We start from the raw sequence: 18,724 nt of genomic DNA, 5'->3' as shown, positions 1-18,724 counted from the left end.
CGAAGAACACCATCCCAACTGTGAAGCATGGGGGTGGCAGCACCTTGTTGTGGGGGAGACTGGTGCACTTCAGAAAATAGATGGCATCTTGAGGAAGAAGGATTATCTAGAAATACTGAAGCAGCACCTCAAGACATCAGCTAGGAAGTTAAAACTTGGTCGCAACTGAGTCTTCTAGCAAGACAAGGCATACCTCCAAAGTTGTAACAACATGGCTTAAAGACAACAAAGTGAAAGTGTGGAGGGATGGTGTGGTTAGGGCGCCATCTGCAGGCGGAGAGGGAGCGGTTAGCTGGCACTGCAACCACAGGTGTGTGCGATGACAACTGATTGCTAATTGTTTATGTGCTGTGCCTGCCGTGAGACCAGGGCGCTGGAATGAGAGATGCACGCGGGAGCGACGTGCCATCTAATCCCCGCCCCTATCGTGTGTGTTGTGTTTTGTTTTGTTTGGGTTTTCGGGTTTTGTTATCCAGCGCACAATGAAGCTTTGGTGCGTTTAAGAACGACGGATTGTGTGGTTTGTGGGGAGTGGAGAACTTGTTACAGAAAGTATTGGAGTGGCCATCACAAAGCCCTGACCTGAATCCCATAGAAGATTTGTGGACTGATCTGAAAAAGCGTGTCCGAGCAAGGAGGCCCACAAACCTGACTGAGTTACAGCAGTTCTGTCAGGAGGAATGGGCAAAAAATCCGACAAAGTATTATGAGAAGGTTGTGGAAGGCTACCCCAAGCGGTTAATTCAAGTTAAGCAATTCAAAGGCAATGCCACCAAATACTAACAAAAGTGTATGTAAACTTTTGACCCACTGAAAATCTGATAGAGTACATATAAGCTGAAATAAATCTGTCTCTTAGCTATTATTTTGAAATTAGCTCTTATGGAAATAAAGTAGATTCCCTAATTAACTTAACACAGGAAATGTATGGTAACATGAAATGTGTGGAGTTATGAAAAATTGAGTTTGAATATCTTTAGTCTAGGTGTATGTAAACTTTTGGCCTCAACTGTATATGTATTTTATAACTCAAACTACATACTTGCTTGTTATGAGGTCTGGTATCTTTGATAAGCATGCAGTACTGAGCATTTTTGCAGTTAAATTGAGTTTCTGCTGTATTTAGAGGTTGCAATATAAATAAAATGGATGTCTATGGTGATTAAATTATTATGTAATAAGCTACACCCACATTTGTGAGTCATGATTAAACTTTTGTTTTGAACTTGTACATGGATCAAGACTTCAATTTCATGATAATCTGTCCGTCCATTACTGAGAAACTGTTTTTTGGTATATGTAGTGTCCCCTATTGACAAATTTATATCATATTTTGCAGTCTGCTTTAATGTACGATTGGAAACATGTCTGCCAAGATCTGATGAAAATTGACTGAGACAAGGCCATTTTTGTTTGTGGCCCAATCTCAAATTCAACCTAAACATATTCTACAAGTACCTTTAAAATTGGTTAAGAAACAAAGAAGCCTTAGGGAAACACTGTTTCACATAATATGCTAATTAGCAAAAAGTTAACTATGTAAAAAGTTTTACATGACTTGGACAAAGGGTGTGGGAGCTATGGCATTTGAAGGGGGTGAAAAATTTGAGTGCTACAATGTGGTTATTACATATGTGGCTACCTTCTGTAAAGATGAACTTTGCTGCCAAGTTTAAAGTCTCTGGCATGTACCATCTTGCAGGAAATTGTGTACATTTTAGGAGAATAATAATATATGTATATATACACTCACCGGCCACTTCATTAGGTGACAGGAGTGGCACCCAGTGTGATCTTCTGCTGCTGTAGCCCACCTGCTTCAAGGTTTGATGTGGTGTGCGTTCAGAGATGCTCTTCTGTATACCTCAGTTGTAACGAGTTGTGGTTATTTGAGTTTCTGTTGCCTTTCTATCAGCTCGAACCAGTCTGTCCATTCTCCTCTGACCTCTGCCATCAACAAGGCATTTTCTCCCAGAGAACTGCCACTCACTGGATATTTTCTCTTTTTCGGACCATTCTCTGTAAACCCTGGAGATGGTTGTGCGTGAAAATCCCAGTAGATCAGCAGTTTCTGAAATACTCAAACCAGCCCGTCTGGCACCAACAACCATGCCACGTTCAAAGTCACTTAAATTACCTTTCTTCCCCATTCTGATGCTTGGTTTGAAATTCAGCAGATCGTCTTGACCATGTCTGCATGCCGAAATGCATTGAGTTGCTGCCACGTGATTGGCTGATGAAATATTTGCGTTCACGGGTGCAGTTTGCAGTTGAATAGGTGACCTAATGAAATGGCTGGTGAGTGTATATATATATAATAAACTCAACAGGCTCCAGCACTCATTGTGACCTTGATTAGAATAAGAGGGCATAGATAATGGATGGATGGATGGATAATAAATTCACAGGAAAACAAGCCTGGAGGGCTAAAAACCATTAAAAATAAGTGGGACAGCAGAAGTACAGCTGTTTTAATTTGCAAGTTGAGCATAACGTTACACTACAGAAACTAGAAGCTTTGCGCCATTGTTGTCAATTGTCAACAGCTGGTAGAACTGTTGCTCCCCCATTCTGCATTTGCAGGCACCTTTACTGGCAAATTTCCATGTTATTCCAGCAATCAGGCTCTTTCAGGTTTGGGATTAAAATTTGGCAAAAGCTTGCTGGGCTGGTTCAGGTCTGGCCATAAATATGTCTGGCTTAGGCAGGCTTGGGCCTCATTTCTAGCCTGATATAGACCTCTACTCTACAGTGTTAAAAATATTGTTAGATGAAGAATAAAACTAGCTGAGGCACAAAAATAAAAACTGGAGCAACTGTGAATGTCATACATTTAACTAAAAAGAAGAAGGCCGGGGGCCGGTTGCACCAGCTGGACGTACACCTGGGATTATGGTTATGTCCGACGTAGAATGTGCACAAGGTTCAACGTAAAAAATACATCAGGTGCAACAACTGGGTGTAGCGCTACGCTAGGGCATAAATTCTATGCTAATACGGGGTAGGCATACGTGAAAATTTCGGATTATTTTCCAAGGTAACGCTCTTTACAAAACTAAAAACAAGAACCTCTGAATATGGTGCGTCTCGTCTGTAGGTTGCCAAACCAGCGTGCTTTCAGACGCGAGAGAATATTGTGAGACCGAACAAATTTTCTGCATATATAAGGGGCTAGTAAGTTGATTAAACACATTTGGTTCGGCAGGGATGAGCTGTTTGAATTAATTCACAAGCTCTCACCTCAATTGGAGTACGTCTCTGACCAGTACGGTGCGCTGTCTTCGGCATTGCATTTGCCAGTAGCTCTAGCTTTTATGCCAATGGTGCTTTTCAGAATACTTTTATAGGATATGATTAATGTTAACAAATCAAGCAGTAGTAGTATTTTAGCCCAGCAACACACACTGCCTAGCAAAGTTTGCATGATAGAATGTATCGGCATGAACGCACATTGCCATCTTATTTTTAGATGGTGCAACAGGTGTAAATATTGAGCACAACACTGGACGTAGCTACGACCAACTTAAAAGTTAAGACCACCTTTTTTACATCTAGCTGGTGCAACCTGTCCATTCTAAATTTTGTAGTTTTTAAATGATCATTATTAGTTTGTCTGTTATCTCTTCTTTCATTCATGTGTGAAAACCTATCCATTAGAAGATGCACTTCACTCAGCATCAACAGAATTGGTAATAACTGACCAAAACAAATAGTACCAAGACATTTGGGATTTTTCTTTCTGTTTGTAATTTTGAAGTTAACAATCCTGAGTCAAAAATCCAGACGGCCTTCAGAAATATTTGAGCTTGTTGATAAAACTATTTTCTTTTTCAGTTGATCTGAGTTGTAATATTCTGCAGGCTTTTCTAATTTTCTGATTGTTGTAATATATTGATGGTTTATTGTTCTGTCTGTACTGTGAACTGGTTGTGTCAATGTTTATCATGTATTCATCAACCACTCAAGTTTGTTATTGGTTTTGTGAATTCTGCCTTTTTGACACAAACCAGAGGAATTTAGTCATAGGTCTTAATTATGTTGGTCACATTGTCAGAGACCCACACAGTCAGTTTTTCTTTTCCTCTAATACTTAAAATCATTTCACATTGTGACAATATCCTCTGCCACTGAGGGGTAATTCATGATGTGTAAATACACTGTATACACACTATCTGCTAGAATGACTCAACTTGACTGTTCTTAAATATGTGTAACATGTAATTATCTTTCTACAGTGATGGAGAAGGTGTGGACTAGCCTGTCTGAACATTTTTGCAAATTATTTCTGTTTCAGGTAAACAACCAAAGGATGGGAAGAAGCCAGAGCCCTGCAAACCCATCCTGAAAGTAGAATACAAAACTACCAGAACCGGGTGCGGTTACCACCTTCAGTGATCTCATATTAAAATATAAAACTCCAAAATATATTTGGCTAAATATACAGCAAATATTAGAAAATGTTTCAGTGGGATAGCTTCTCATTTCTGATTAATGGTTTTCAGTTAGATTGACTACAGTGTTAAACATAAATATTGGGTTCTGTTTATTCTGCTTAAACCAATTAGAGAAATAGTTGGATCTGTTGGATCATGGGCCTGCTTGTGTTTATATACAGAGGCTAAACGTTTACATACACCTAGAGATACTCAAAGATAAAGATATTCAAACTCATTTTTTCACAACTCTGCTCATTTCATGTTACCACACATTTATTTTGGGAAGCCAATTAGGGCATCTACTTTGTTCACATTAGAGGTAATTTTAAAACAATCGATTAGAGACCGATCTATTTCACCTTTAATTCACTATGTCAGAATTCCAGTGGGTCAAAAGTTTACATACACCAAATTGACTGTCTCTTTAAACAGTCTGGAAGATTCCAGAAATTGATATAATGACTTTTTAGAAGCTTCTGATTAGCCAATTATCATAATTAGGAGTTCATTGGGAGTTCATTGGCTCCTGTGGCTGTATTGAAGGGCCTACCTTTAGAGCCACTGCCTTTTTGGCCTTGATACCATTAGAAAATCCTCCACAAGTCCGGTTCCTCCTTATGTGAAATTTCCAAACAACTGAAGGTACCATGAGCATCTGTACAAACAATTGTATGCAAATATAAAAATCTTGGGACCACACAGACACTGCATCGTTCAGGAACAAACTTTGGTCCGAAAGGACTGAACTGAACCCCAAGACAACAACAAAGGAACTGGTGAAGAAGTTGGAGACATCAGGTACCAAAGTATCTACATACACCATTAAGAGAATCCTATATCGCCATAGCCTGAAAGGCTGTCACGCAAGGAAGAAGCCGCTACTCCAAGACCAGCATAAAAAAGCCAGAATTGAGTTTGCAGGTGATCACCAGGACAAAGACCTTGCCTTTTAGAGGAGTGTTCTCTGGTCAGCTGAAACAAAAATTGAATTGTTTGGCCATAATGATCGGCGCTATGTATGGAGAAAAAAGGGTGAGGCTTTTAATCCGAAGAACACCGTCCTAACTGTGAAGCATGGCGGTGGCAGTATCATGTTGTTGGGGTGTGTGGCTGGAAAGGGGACTGGTACATTTCAGAAAATAGATGGCATCTTAAGGAAAGAGGGTTATCTAGAAATACTGAAGCAACACCTCAAGACATCAGCTAGAAAGTTAGAACTTGGTTGCAACTGGGTCTTCCAAAGTTGTAACAAAATGGCTTAAAGACAAAAAATGAAAGTGGCCATCACAAAGCCCTGACCTGAATCCCATAGCCCAAGCGTTTTATTCAAGTTAAGCAATGTAAAGGCAATGCCACTAACAAAGTGTATGTAAAACTTTTGACCCACTGAAAATCTGATATAGTACATAAAAGCTTAAATAAATCTGTCTCTTAGGTATTATTTTGAGATGACCTCTTATGGGAATAAAGTATATACCCTAATTGACTTTGACACAAGGAAGGTATGGTAACATGAAATGTGTGGAGTTGTGAAAAAGTGAGTTTGAATATCATTAGCCTAGGTGTATGTAAACCTTTGGCCTCAATTGTAGGCCATCCTTTCATGAAAAGCAGATAATTGAATTTATTACACCTTTGCTTAACTTTTCTTCTGAACACCTTCTCTGAAGGAGATGATCTCCTGCCCTGCTGTAGAGAGACAAATGTACTACTCTTCTTTAGGCTGTATAATGGTAGAAAGTCACTGATTCTACCAACTGATCTTTTGTCCCGCATCAGCCCAAGGAGAATAAGGTTTTGCTGCAGGTCTCACAGGCCCCTGTTTTTTGTATACCACACAGGGACCCATTCATAATTCTGTCTGGAGGACTCTCCTACGACACAGTAGGGGGGAGGGCATGTCTGACAGTAATGCATGGGAAAAGCACTGCTGTTCTAGAGATGGACTACCCTATTGTTGAATTCCTGACTCTCTGTGAGACTCCGTATCCAAGCGGTGAGTGCTTTTGACCACCACTGCTTCTCCGTGTGTAGATTTTTCTGCAGTCTAAGTCGCTCTAGGTAATGGCGCCTGCTCACTGAAGGTAATTAATAGATTTAATGAGCAGTGTGGAGTTATGCAGCAGAAGGTTTCATGTTCTACTCCCACGCAGGGTACTGCTGTATTGCCCTTGAGCAGTGCATTGAATTTAAACCTCAGTTATTTCCAATTGTTTACAGTATGAAAAATGTGTAATATACATTACAGTTCTTGTAATGTGTATTACAAATTCTGCTTTCATGTATTTCTGCTCCAACTGAGACCACATCTGTGTCAGGTACTTAAAGTACAATTGACTTAGTCAGAGCTGGCAAGAAATTACTTCTGAAGATCATTTCCAGGGTTTTTCATGGCTTAGAATAGGACTTAGAAGGTGACTTTGTGTGACTGTGGTCAGTCCGGCTTTACTGCCATTGTCAACTTGATGCGTTGTCAGGTACATTTATTTAGGTACATTTGGAATGTAGAGTTCTGGTCTTTAAGTGGCCACAAAAATGTGGTGAGACACAAGGAAAAAAGCTTGGAGACAACTGAACAAAGCAGTAAACTTTGATGTGTTTTACCAAAGGTGGGCCCAAGTGTCCCCAAAACTTCTCCAAATGGCACCAGTCCTGTCCAATTTGGAACTTCCATTGTGAATATCTTTTTTCCCAGCCTTCTTCCACTTCCAGAAGCTAATTCTATCAAGGGTGGTACCCTCTGAAACCAAACAAACTACCTTTATTTTAGTCAAAAGGTGTCCTTTTCTGTGCATGAAACCTCAAAACCTTGAAGGAAAAACCAACATCAAGTGTCTTAATAAGGTGTTGGGCCACCACAAGCCGCCAGAACAGCTTCAGTGCACCTTGGCATCGATTATACAACTCTCTGGAACTCTACTGGAGGGATGGAACGCCATTCTTCCAAAAAGATATTCCCTCATTTAATGTTTTGATGATGGTGGTGGAGAGCACTGTCAAACACATCAGTCCAAAATCTTCCATAGGTGTTCAATTGGGTTGAGATCTGGTGAGTGTGAAGGCCATAGCATGTGATTCACATCATTTTCATACTCATCAAACCATTCAGTGACCCCTCATGCCCTGTGGATGAGGGCATTGTCATCCTAGAAGATAGAAATGTTTTATCATAGGATAAAGGTGATCACTCAGAATAACTTTGTATTGATTTGAAGTCACCCTTCCCTCTTAAGGGACAAGTGGACTCAGTACATGCCAGGAAAATGCCCCCCACAGCATATTAGAGCCACAGGACCTCCTCACTGTAGGGGTCAAGCATTCAAGCCTGAACCCTCTTTCGAAGTCACTTAGATCTTTTCCTCTTGCCATCTTGATCCAAAATTGAGGTCACCGGGGCCTGCTTAGCATTTTTATACATGCCATAGGGCATGATAGGATGTTAGTTGCTTAATTGCATCTTGTGTATTTATTTAAGCAATAGCTCACGACAGGCCATGGTATATGTTTATTATATCACAGCTAAGGGGCGTTGTTCGGCCCGACGCAAAGCGGAGCCCTGTCTTGCTTTTTAAAACGTTGCAGTCTCGCAGTGTAGACATAGTGTTTCTCCAAGACCCTCTGAAACCGGGTTTGAATGCCAGCTAGCTTTAGGTTCACCGTCACTTGTCAGTTTTGTCAGCTAGCCTATATTAAAATTCTAGGTTTTTGGTCTCATGGCATGCTTGTTATCCCGGGCTGGCTAGCTAGCTAGCTAACTATTGAATTTGAGTCAAAACAGCGGTTAATATTAAATGCAATCGTTTACAAAGATACGGATGAAAATGCGTCCCGTAGCCATGACTTAAATACAGAACGCCTATTCTACTGTCAAAATAAGGGACTATTGCGTATTTTGGGGTGTGGTTGGCATTCCTAAATGAAGTCAGTAACTACAACCGTGATTCAACGTTGCCATCAATTGCGAAATTGGACACTGAAAAGGGGAGGGTAACAAAAGGTGTCCCTTTATAATGAGTTAATCACGGCTTGAAGTGAGCTATTGCTTTTATAAAACAGTCACCAAATATGGCAATATGAAAGTAATAGACACACTCCAATTTAAATAGTTTTAAAACTTTTTTTTTTTTCCTCAGACATGGAGTGATACTGAATTGTGCAAAGGAATTAGACGTCTATGCTTTAAAATGGTATAAGGGTTATCAAGCTGCACCTTGTATGTGTTACCGATAAAGGCAAAAATTTTAGACAATTTTTTGACACCGCTGTGTATTTTCATGGCCATTGGGCTTTAACCCCTTCTGTATCACCCTCTTCTTTTTAACACCAGCCTGAAAATGACATACTCCAATAAAATGGTTACTATTTTTGTACTCTTTTGACTGCAGGAAAAATGCTGATCTCTTCTGAAAGGGAGTTCAATAATAATAATTAGCCTACTCTGAATATTTCCGAGTTAAAGCCACAGAAGCTCAAACACACTAGAAGTGGAGTTTTTTTTCACACCTAAAAGATTATTATTTTTTTTTATGGATACAGATGCTTGTGGGTGTTCCTTGTGGGTTTAGAAATGCAATGGACCCACAGCTACAACACTGGACAAATTCTGGTTCAAATGTGCATTCTGCATTGTTTTTCTGAGCTATGTCTAAGTGGGTTTCCAAAAACGGCTACTTGGAGACTTAAAAAGGGTACTGAGTAAGCAAATGATATTATGGGTGTTTAGAGGTGTATATTGTGTACTACATGCTAGTTTAAGATGTTTGTGGAAATTAGCTTTCTTTCCCCCAGCCTGTCATTGTCCCGCTCCCTCTCCCCCCTCTCTACCACCCTCTCCTTGCTCTCCCCTTGCCACCTCTGGCAGCAGTAGGACTGTAAGATTTTAGAAAATAACTACATTAGCCATCTTGTTTACTAATACATTGGTTGAGATCCATTGATTGAAGTTTTCATTAAATACTCCACCACCATCAACCTGTCAAACACATCCCACCCCATGCTACATTTATTATTCAAAATTAGGCCTTCTCCTTACTTATAAGATACTGAATAAGAATAAATGTATTTGAATGTTTTAGATACTCACTGATATAAAATGGAAATAACTCCTTCATTGAACATGCCCTCTGCTGTGGTATCACTGTTTTCACTTGTCGGGGAAGTGAGGACTAAGTGAAATATGTTTAATTTTCTGAATTAATAGTTTTAACCAGTTAACACCCTCATTTGACATCCGCCAGTCTGAATACCGAACACAAGTTCATCAACACAACAAGTTCATCACCCTCACTTATCCAACGTAAAACAAATTTAGTAAATTAAATTTGTTAATTGTTATCAAAGATATCAATAATTAATTCATTCGCTGTATTCTTTGATAGGCTGAACAATCTGTCAGATCAACCTTTATCAAAGTACACCTCAAAATCAGATTTAAATGAAGGAATTTATTAAATTGCAACAAATATTCACGTCTAATCTAAAGATGAGGTTCAACTGCCTTAAGAAGAATAGCATATGTGATATACATGGGCAAGTTACAATCACAAAATACCAAATCAAAATAGTCCCAGAAAAACTAAGATCAAAGTCCAAAAACCAAAAGACAGCTGAATATTCCAAAAAGCCAGTTGGGCTGTAAGACAAAAACGTCAGATCCTGCTCACCCCAAACACCACACAACACCGGGCCCAGATGCTAAATTCTAATTCCCTAGATGGCAAACTCAGATTTTCCACACCAGAATGGCCACTCCAATAGATGTTAAGCACCCAGGAGCTTCTTTCTTCCTCCTGACGCTTCCTTTATCTCTAACTTTAGCTAACTAGATAAAAGAAAAGACTCATTTTTAAGCAGTTCTATGAGGGAGGCGGCCTTGGTTGAGGGAGAATGTGTCAACCTGATTTGGTGAGGTGTGGGAATGTGGTTGCAGACAGGGACTTTAATATTAATTTACATATTAAATAGGCCTTATGTTTATGGAAGCAGAGCTAAGCACTATGATATTTAGAGCCCGACCGATATATTGGTTTGGCCGATATATCGGACATTATTTGACTTTTTTGACGACATTGGGATCGGAAGTTATGCAGCCGATGTGTCCCGTATTTTAAATAAGTATAATAAACAAAAAAAACATTGATTATTTATCTGTACTTGTCTGTTCGAACATTGTAATTGCTATTTACTAGAATTATCCAGTAGAGGGATAATAATCTAATAATCTAAAAGTGTGAACTGCAGCAGCTGACGCGCTACTTCTGTAATAAGACGTTTGTCACTCGTGCCTCATCCGATATTCTCCACTGCAAGACTTGTCTGCACAGATTCGATTGCCGCAATAAAGGTATGTATATTTAGTGAAAGTTATTAATTAAATGCGTTTATACGACCACTATGTTTATCGATCCTCATTATCAAGTGAGCGAGCTAGCTAACATATTTGGTTCACTTTAGCAAGCTAGCTGGCTAGCAAGCCTTTATGAAGTGGCAGTGAGCACATAAGTAGCGTAGGATCTACATTTCCAGAGGACATTGCTGTATTCTCAAATAAATAACCAGCCAAAATAAAATGGTGATTGAATGCATCACACATTTGTTTTTTTTATCTGAGATAATGATATTAGCTACTATATGATGCTGTGTAGCCAACGCGTTATTGCAAGCGAGTGTGTCATCTAGTCACGCGTCATCGTAGCAAGCTAACCAGACAGTAAAAACGCCGATAAAACACTTCTAACGTGCATCATTTTAAGCCATGTTATCTAGCTTTGTCATGATGACATGAGAGAAGGATTGCTGTTGGAGAAGTGAATCAACCAACTGTTAGCGTGGGTAACCTGCACGAAAGCGCATTGTAGTTTTTTTCACGTATTTCATCCAGTCAATTTAATTTCATCTAACGTTACACTTGATTCACTCATTAGCTCCGCTAGATAAAGTCTTACTCTTTGAGATCATGTAGTAGGAAGAAAATAAGAAAATATAATTAATTTACTGAGAATAGATACTAAGAAATAATAATAACAAATTAATAACAACAACAATAATAATATTCATAAAAATACATGTTTGATACTGGAAAACGGATTTTTTTAAATTAATTTTTTATAGATGGCTGGAAAAGAAAGGAGTAAAAGCAAGGTGTGGAGCTATTTTGATTTCACACACTTAAAGATGGTGCGAATATATATATTTAATTTAATATCATCTTTTACATTTTTTTATCTAAAAAGTTCTTTGTGTGTTTATTTTTATTTGCTTATAAGTTAAATGTTCTTAAATATAGAAATTTTGATAAAATATAAGTTTTTCAAATTGATTTGAAAATGTTGCACTTTTTGACAAAATATCGGTCAAAACATCGGTAATCGGTGGGCTAGGACTCTCCAAAATCGGGATCGGCATCGGACCCAAAAAGTTGGCATTGGTCGGGCTCTAATATTATTATCAATATTCCTGGTTTTATAAAAAGATCAAATATGACTATATTTGGAGGTAATTCAGGTCATCTCTCAAAGAAAGAAATGTAAATATTTCAACTGCTCCTGATAACAAGAGATTAATTTTCATAGAATAAATAATTTACATGATTTACACCTACATTTTTCATGTAACAAAACCATATCGTACCACAGGGCTCTATGCTAACTTTTTTCCCAAGGAGTACATGTGCTCCTAAATGTTTTCATTTAGGAGCGCACAAAGAAATTTAGGAGCACAGTGAAAAATCTTCAAGTAACACAAAGTTTATTAACAAACAATTTATTACATTTATACTGCACGTGCATGTGCTCCTTCTCCTTGTGTGCAATTATGATGTGAAAACCAGTGGAGGACTGTGGGAAGACCCTAGTATCTAGACACTAGGCATGGGCCTTAAAATATTGACAAAGCTTTTTAAAACATTGAAACAGATTTTTTGAAAATTTGACATATTGAAAACAGCTTATAAAACATTGACACAGCTTTTTAAATAAAATATTTCAAGAGCTTGTAAAACATATGAAAGTTTGTTTTCTTTTTAATTGAAACACTGAAACAACTTTTTGAAACATTGAAACAGTTTTTTAAAATATTGATACTGCATTTTAACAGTCGTATTGGTTCTGCAGTACAGGTTTTTTTCTCACTCTGTGTGCGTGCGTGCGTGCATGCGTGCATGTACTAAGGGACACACATCTGTGCAATAGCACATACCACCATCAACATCGTTGTTTTCGAACTCTAGCCATGGGAATATTTTGAGCCAATTCGCATTAAATCTGTATGTTCTCCCTCCGCCGGCTCCAGTAGACGTTGAAGTTGACAGCGGGGGTCACGGTAGTTTCGCTAACGTTGTTCTTAGCCGCCTCAGTTAAACCTTGCGAAGCCTCGTTAGTTGAACCTTGCGAATCCCCCTCACTGGATTCCTCTTTCTCCTTGTCTCTTTTTCGCTCAAAATAAAAAAGAATAGGCTTCATTTTTAGCGGTCTGCACGTTTAACCTTAACATATAGCCTATCGTACCAATACTTTTTTCAGTGTTGTTTACCTTTCTCTCACTTGACACAGGCTGCGTCATCACAGAAAACTCTACTGTGATTGGCGCATTGCGGCTTGTGGAATGTGGGACTTTTTGAACGACTAGCAGCAGGGGTAGGTTGTAATCTTTACTCGCACACTGTGCTCGTAAATTATTTTTCCGGTTAGGGGTAAATGCGAGTGAAATACTCCCACTGTAGAGCCCTGTACCACGTTGGCTTGTAACTGAAACTAACTCTAAAAATGGAGATTTAATCTATCAGAACTCAACAACCATTATTAATTTAAACATTGAGATTTTCAATCAGTGGTTTCAATTAAATTTCAAATATTGCATTCAAACTTAAAAGGAAAACGGATCATTGTGCAGCATATAGCCAGGTGGAGCAGGGGTGGGGAACCTCCGGCCTGCAGGTCGTATACGGCCCTCCGGTCAATATCACGCGGCCCTCTGTATGTTTCCTAGATTTTATATAGCCAGTATATTTTTCCTGTTTTGAAAACAATTGTCAGTTATAATATAACAGCAATTTGCAAAACCTTTGAAGATTCAGAAATATGAAAGAGTAAAACAGCAAAAGTTTCATCATCCAATTAAAATCTAGCAACGTCACTTGTGTAAGTTATCAAATAGTCATATCTCAAGTGTACGATTTAATTGGGAAAATGGCGAAGCTAAGAAAAGTTGATGCTGAAGGTCATGTTTTTAGAGAAATGGAGAGAGGATTACTTTTTTGTGGAAGTGAAAGACCGTTTGCTTAATTTGTGGAGAAGCTCTTGCCATTCTCAGAAAGCTTGAGAGACATTATACCTGCAGACCTACAAGTTATGCTACTCTTGGAGGAATGGTGCGAACAGCAAAACTCAAGGCATTGAGTAATAATCTCGCTACACAACAAGCGTCTTTCCTGCGGCCTAAAAAGGAGCTAGAAAGTGTCACAGAAGTAAGTTATGAGTGAGTTAACTGATCCCTGTGTCTGATCGTATCAGTGACATGACACAAGATAAGTTTTTGCAAGATTCTGCTGCCAATTTCGAGTTATATTCACTTGGTATGGGTGAGACAACAGACATAACGAACACTAGCCAGCTAGCAATTTTTCTGTGTGGGATTCCAACAGATTTTGAGATTTGCTTTCATTGTAAGGCGTTGACGAATTTCCAAGTTTGAGGAAACGCGCTTAAGATGGCATCACTGTTCGGAACCACATACCGCGATAAACAGTTCTTCTCCAGACTCTCACTTGCAAATCACAGACTTCATTCCAGACTGACAGACATAAACTTGGAGAGCCAGCTCCATCTGGCAACAACATCAGTATCACCAGACATTACACAATTGGTTGAGACGAAGTGTAGTCAGCCATCACGTTGAATTTAAGGTATATTCAGCTTTCAATCTAGTTTACATAGGAACATTCAGTCAGCATAACATGAAAAAAATGTCTGTAATTAACATGTGAGTTCATAGCAGTCTAAGGCCCACTGTCGTATATGCAAATATTCATTTGGCCCCAGACAGGAAAAAGGTTCCCCACTCCTGACATAGAGTCTCTGACCAGTGGCATAACGCAAAATCCTGGAGCCCCCCCCGCAAGGAGGGGGCGGGGGCCCTTTCGCAACGGAGGTGGATCTCAAACGGTTATAGCGGTACATTTATTTTATGGCTGCATACAGCATTGACCGTATGGTATATACAGCTATATCAGTTACACCGTGCTGCCTGTTTGCTCAGAATGCTGACACATAGGAATGTGTGTGTGTGACTGTGCGAGTGTTTGTGTCCACACAGCTACACACATCCATACACAAATGAGCACAGAGAACAGACCTACAAATAGGCCTAAGGCTAGGCCAACATCTTACCCAGAGTTAATTTGATTCCATGATTAATAAATATCCCTAATAATCCCTAACAGAATTAAATATATTCTTACCTTTAACAAAGATCAAAACGCCCTTTCCTCCTTGCATTCTTCTGTGCGAATTCCTTCACAATGTTTCTTAAATCCATCTGGCAGAGCAGTAGTCACGTCTGTGACACTAGGCAGAATAGATGCATGTCTCAGGAGTAGGAGCTCGGTCAGATCTTTAATTGAACCCATTTCAATACTTTTTATTTCTGACCTTTCGGAACGAAAGTAGCTGTGATAGAAAATCCGATGAAAGGTCATTCTTGTAGGTCAAGGCTAGTGTCTCAGCAGATGCGTGCAACGCATCATCGTTTGCCTGTATGAGTTCACAGGGACGTAAACAACGAAATCGCTTTGTAATTTCATCCATTCCTCTGAATCGATGTCTGAGTTGGGAAACAATGGTATCAATGCACACATAAAAGACACCTACTTTGAAACCTTCCTCTGGACTTGTGAGGCGCTGATCCTCACAGAGCTCATCAAACTGTCGCTTTGTGCGCCGTGTGCGTTTCTGAGTGAAATGACAGTTAGTGCTCCAAGAAGCTGCAAGTCCCTGTGCTGTGCTTTTGGTGTGTTCAAACTCATCCCTTAGCTGTGATAAGGTGTTGCATGCAGTGCCCAGTCGGCCTGTTGCATGGAAAAGGTCCATATCCTTCTTCTGCAATAACTTGGATACTATATCGACCGACTCCAAAATCTTTTCCTGCATCACAGTAATCATTGCAAATTTGAACGATTCAATTGATGTAATAAGTCCAGTGGCCTCTGCACGTTCATCTGATTTTTTTGATTGAAGACTTTGGTCAGAGCCTGTAAAATGTCAGAATAGCGAAATCGGAGCGCGTGAATAGCATCGTGCCTAGACGACCATCGCGTTGGACAAAGTCTTTTCAGTGTTGGTTTAGAATTAAGATGTTTTTCCAACATTTCCCATCTTTTGATGCTCTGGCTAAAAAAAACGTAAAGTCTCTGTACAATGGCATAGTACTCTTTGATTTCTGCAATCGGTTGGCGAGCATCATTCAACACTAAATTCAAATTATGTGCTGCACAATGTATATATACAGCATTCGGTTCTTTATCGAGGATGCGTTTCTGCACACCAGAATAAATGCCACTCATAACGCTGGCTCCGTCATATCCTTCCCCTCTGCACTTTTTAAGTGATAGTCCCTTACTCTCTATCAGTTCAATGATTTTTTCTTCGAGTCCTTCTGCAGATTGATTTGAGATATTCTCAAATCCTAGAAAACTCTCATTAATGTCAACTCCGGTGGCGTTATCATTGTCGTCTTTGCGAATTGTGATATATCTGAGAACTTGACTGAGTTGATCGACCTTACTTAAAGTTACAATCTCGAAGATTTCAGTTTCGTTCTCTTTGGCGGTACCAATGGCGAGAAGCGGTAATTGCAGGTGTGTTTTTGGACCTCACTTCCCATAGATCCAACCAGATCCCACCAGTGTCGCCTGTGTGACGTCAGTCAGTTGGCACCTGGGCCACGCCAACTATTACACTTATTATTTACTGAATAAAAAATGTTTGTTATACAAGTAACGTTATGTACATACTCATTCATTGTCTAACATTAGGCTAACTTAAGCTGTCTTTACACTGCCGAGCCGGGTTAAAATGCTGTAGCAGACCTGGGGTAGAATTAGTGATGATCAATTTCCACAAACGTTCTTTATCCACCTTTTGCTCGGTATGAACATCTTTACACTGCAGAGAAGAATTCGCGGGATTCGCTGTGGCTCATGCAATTATGTATCTCGTGCATCATCATCGTGAATGATTGTTGTGTGATATTTTTGAAACAACTGCCTTGTTTCTGGTTTTGCTAGCTAAACTGTTCGAGAATAAAGCTGAGCTGGGTGTTAAATTGGCAATCAGAATAAGAAAAATAAAACAAAAACAAAGATTTCATCAAAAAAGGGCATCAAGGCTGAAGGAACATATGAGGAAGCGTAATAAAATAATAACAACGCTAATCCATACTGCCGTATTCTTTTATTTAGTTTTCTCCGGCTTGACATCTTAACACAGAAATCAGACCTGGCTCTGCTCCACCTATACCCTCGCTTATATATCGATGAACTTGATGGCAATGTAAATAACGGTAACGTTAAGGCCAGTTAAGATCAATGATTCGCAACGAGACTAATCGGTTTTAGAATGTTGCAGAGAAAATTGCAGCGGTGTGAACTGGTTAGTTGCAGAGCCTCTGAAGCTGTTGCCTAGGGTCTCAAAAGACCCACCTTGTCAAATCGCCAAGTGCAGTTTTAGAACGTTTACAATCAGACGTCTTGGAATTTTGCCAGTTGCATTCAGTCTCGTTGTGAATCATTGATCTGAACTGGCCTTTAGTTAGCTACATTGCAACGCTGCAACAAGGTAGCATTGCATTCGAGAGACGGTTTGCGAGGTCGGTACCGGTCGGTAGTGTTAGCTAGCGTTTTTTCTCATTGTTAGCTGACATTAGATTGTGTTAATTACATTAGCTAGCTAGCTAACGCAACGTTACCTGATATGAGAGATGGATACTGTGCGCAACGTTGTCTAAACTAACGTTGCCTTTATTGACATGGTCCGGTAGCTAGCGTTAGCTGTGCAAATAGCTATGTAATTTAGTAACGTTACATTGTCATCAAATGTAATACGAAATCTACATCAACAAATAATATGACCTCTCATGTTACACAAAAACTTTTTAGGGTTCCATAACCCCCCCACCTTTAACGCTAGCAGACACCGGAAAAAACAGTACGCCGCTCACACACAAGTGAGTTGAAGAGCAAGCCTGCTGAGTTAGCTCCGCCTACCCTCTCTGGCGGACCAACCACTGATGGGTGATAGAAAACGCGTCACTATCTATGCGCCGCTTGTGATTTTTTCCCGGGAATGTCGCCACAGACACCCAGTTCTTTAATCATAAATTATTATAATGATAATAATATAAATTAATATAATAATATGCTCAATAACCATTGTGTTACCTAATTCAGGGATAGATAGTGACTTAACAGACATTTATTTTAATGAAAATCTTCCAGATTATTACTTTAAGTCCTGAGTAGTGTCCATTATGATCGAATAAAAATCGGCTTCCTTTATTTCATGAACAGTCTGGTCGCGTACTTTCTGTAATAACAACGCAATAAATTTGTTTTGAATTGAAGGGCTTAAATAATTAACGTTGCTTCTTTTATCAAGTAACTCTTGCAAAATGGGATCATATCGAGCCAACAACTCTATTACTGACAAAAGGTTCCCATTGTTGAGCTCACCCACTTGCTCACGATGCCCCCTAAAAGCAAGATTACAAGATGCTAATGTCTTGTTAACACTTGGGTCCAAAAATTTACCTGACGTTTGTACTCGCTGTCAAGTTGTGCATCCACTGTAAGGTCGTTTTTCCACGTATCAAATGCCGCTAGATGAGCACGCAACGATTCGTGTTTATTTATTTTTCCAGAGAGTCCCTGCCAATCATTAATGCCTACAGTCCAGGAGAGTTGGTGGGATGGACATCTCCTATCCGAAAAGAGCCAACTAGGCTCGCAATACACACGATCCATCTTCGGAGAATAACATAGCCATTTACGATGGGCCCTACAACCCAGTTTAGATTGCTTGCAATAATATTCTGTAGAGAAACATCTGCCGTTTTTGTCCCTGGGAAAGGGTCCCTCTGATTTACATGAACCCAAGTCAAGTATGGTCCTCTTCACAGTGGGATCCGTTAAATCAACGGGGAAATTAGCTCTGTCTGATGGATACTGTTCATACTTTTCTGTATGTGTTGCCTCTTGATTAGGCCCAGTCTCCTTGTCTACCTGTTGTTCAGGGGGA

At 39.5% G+C, this 18,724-nt stretch overlaps 1 protein-coding gene across 4 annotated transcripts in view; it reads left to right on the top strand.

Annotated features, from left to right (window-relative positions):
- The window catches only part of LOC118225613 (syntaxin-binding protein 5-like), a 119,292-nt gene that overhangs the window by 63,394 nt on the left and 37,174 nt on the right, over nt 1-18,724 (top strand). For all 4 annotated transcript variants that reach the window (XM_035414254.1, XM_035414265.1, XM_035414243.1 and 1 more), the window contains 2 exons: nt 4,295-4,373; nt 6,278-6,432. In XM_035414254.1, the coding sequence (XP_035270145.1) occupies nt 4,295-4,373; nt 6,278-6,432 (234 nt within the window). The remainder of the gene's footprint in view (nt 1-4,294; nt 4,374-6,277; nt 6,433-18,724) is intronic.

This window comes from Anguilla anguilla, chromosome 1 (genome assembly GCF_013347855.1).
Source record: "Anguilla anguilla isolate fAngAng1 chromosome 1, fAngAng1.pri, whole genome shotgun sequence".
Taxonomy (NCBI): Eukaryota; Metazoa; Chordata; class Actinopteri; order Anguilliformes; family Anguillidae; genus Anguilla; species Anguilla anguilla.
The sequence above is the reverse complement of the archived record's forward strand: the minus strand, read 5'-3'. Positions and strand labels throughout refer to the sequence as shown.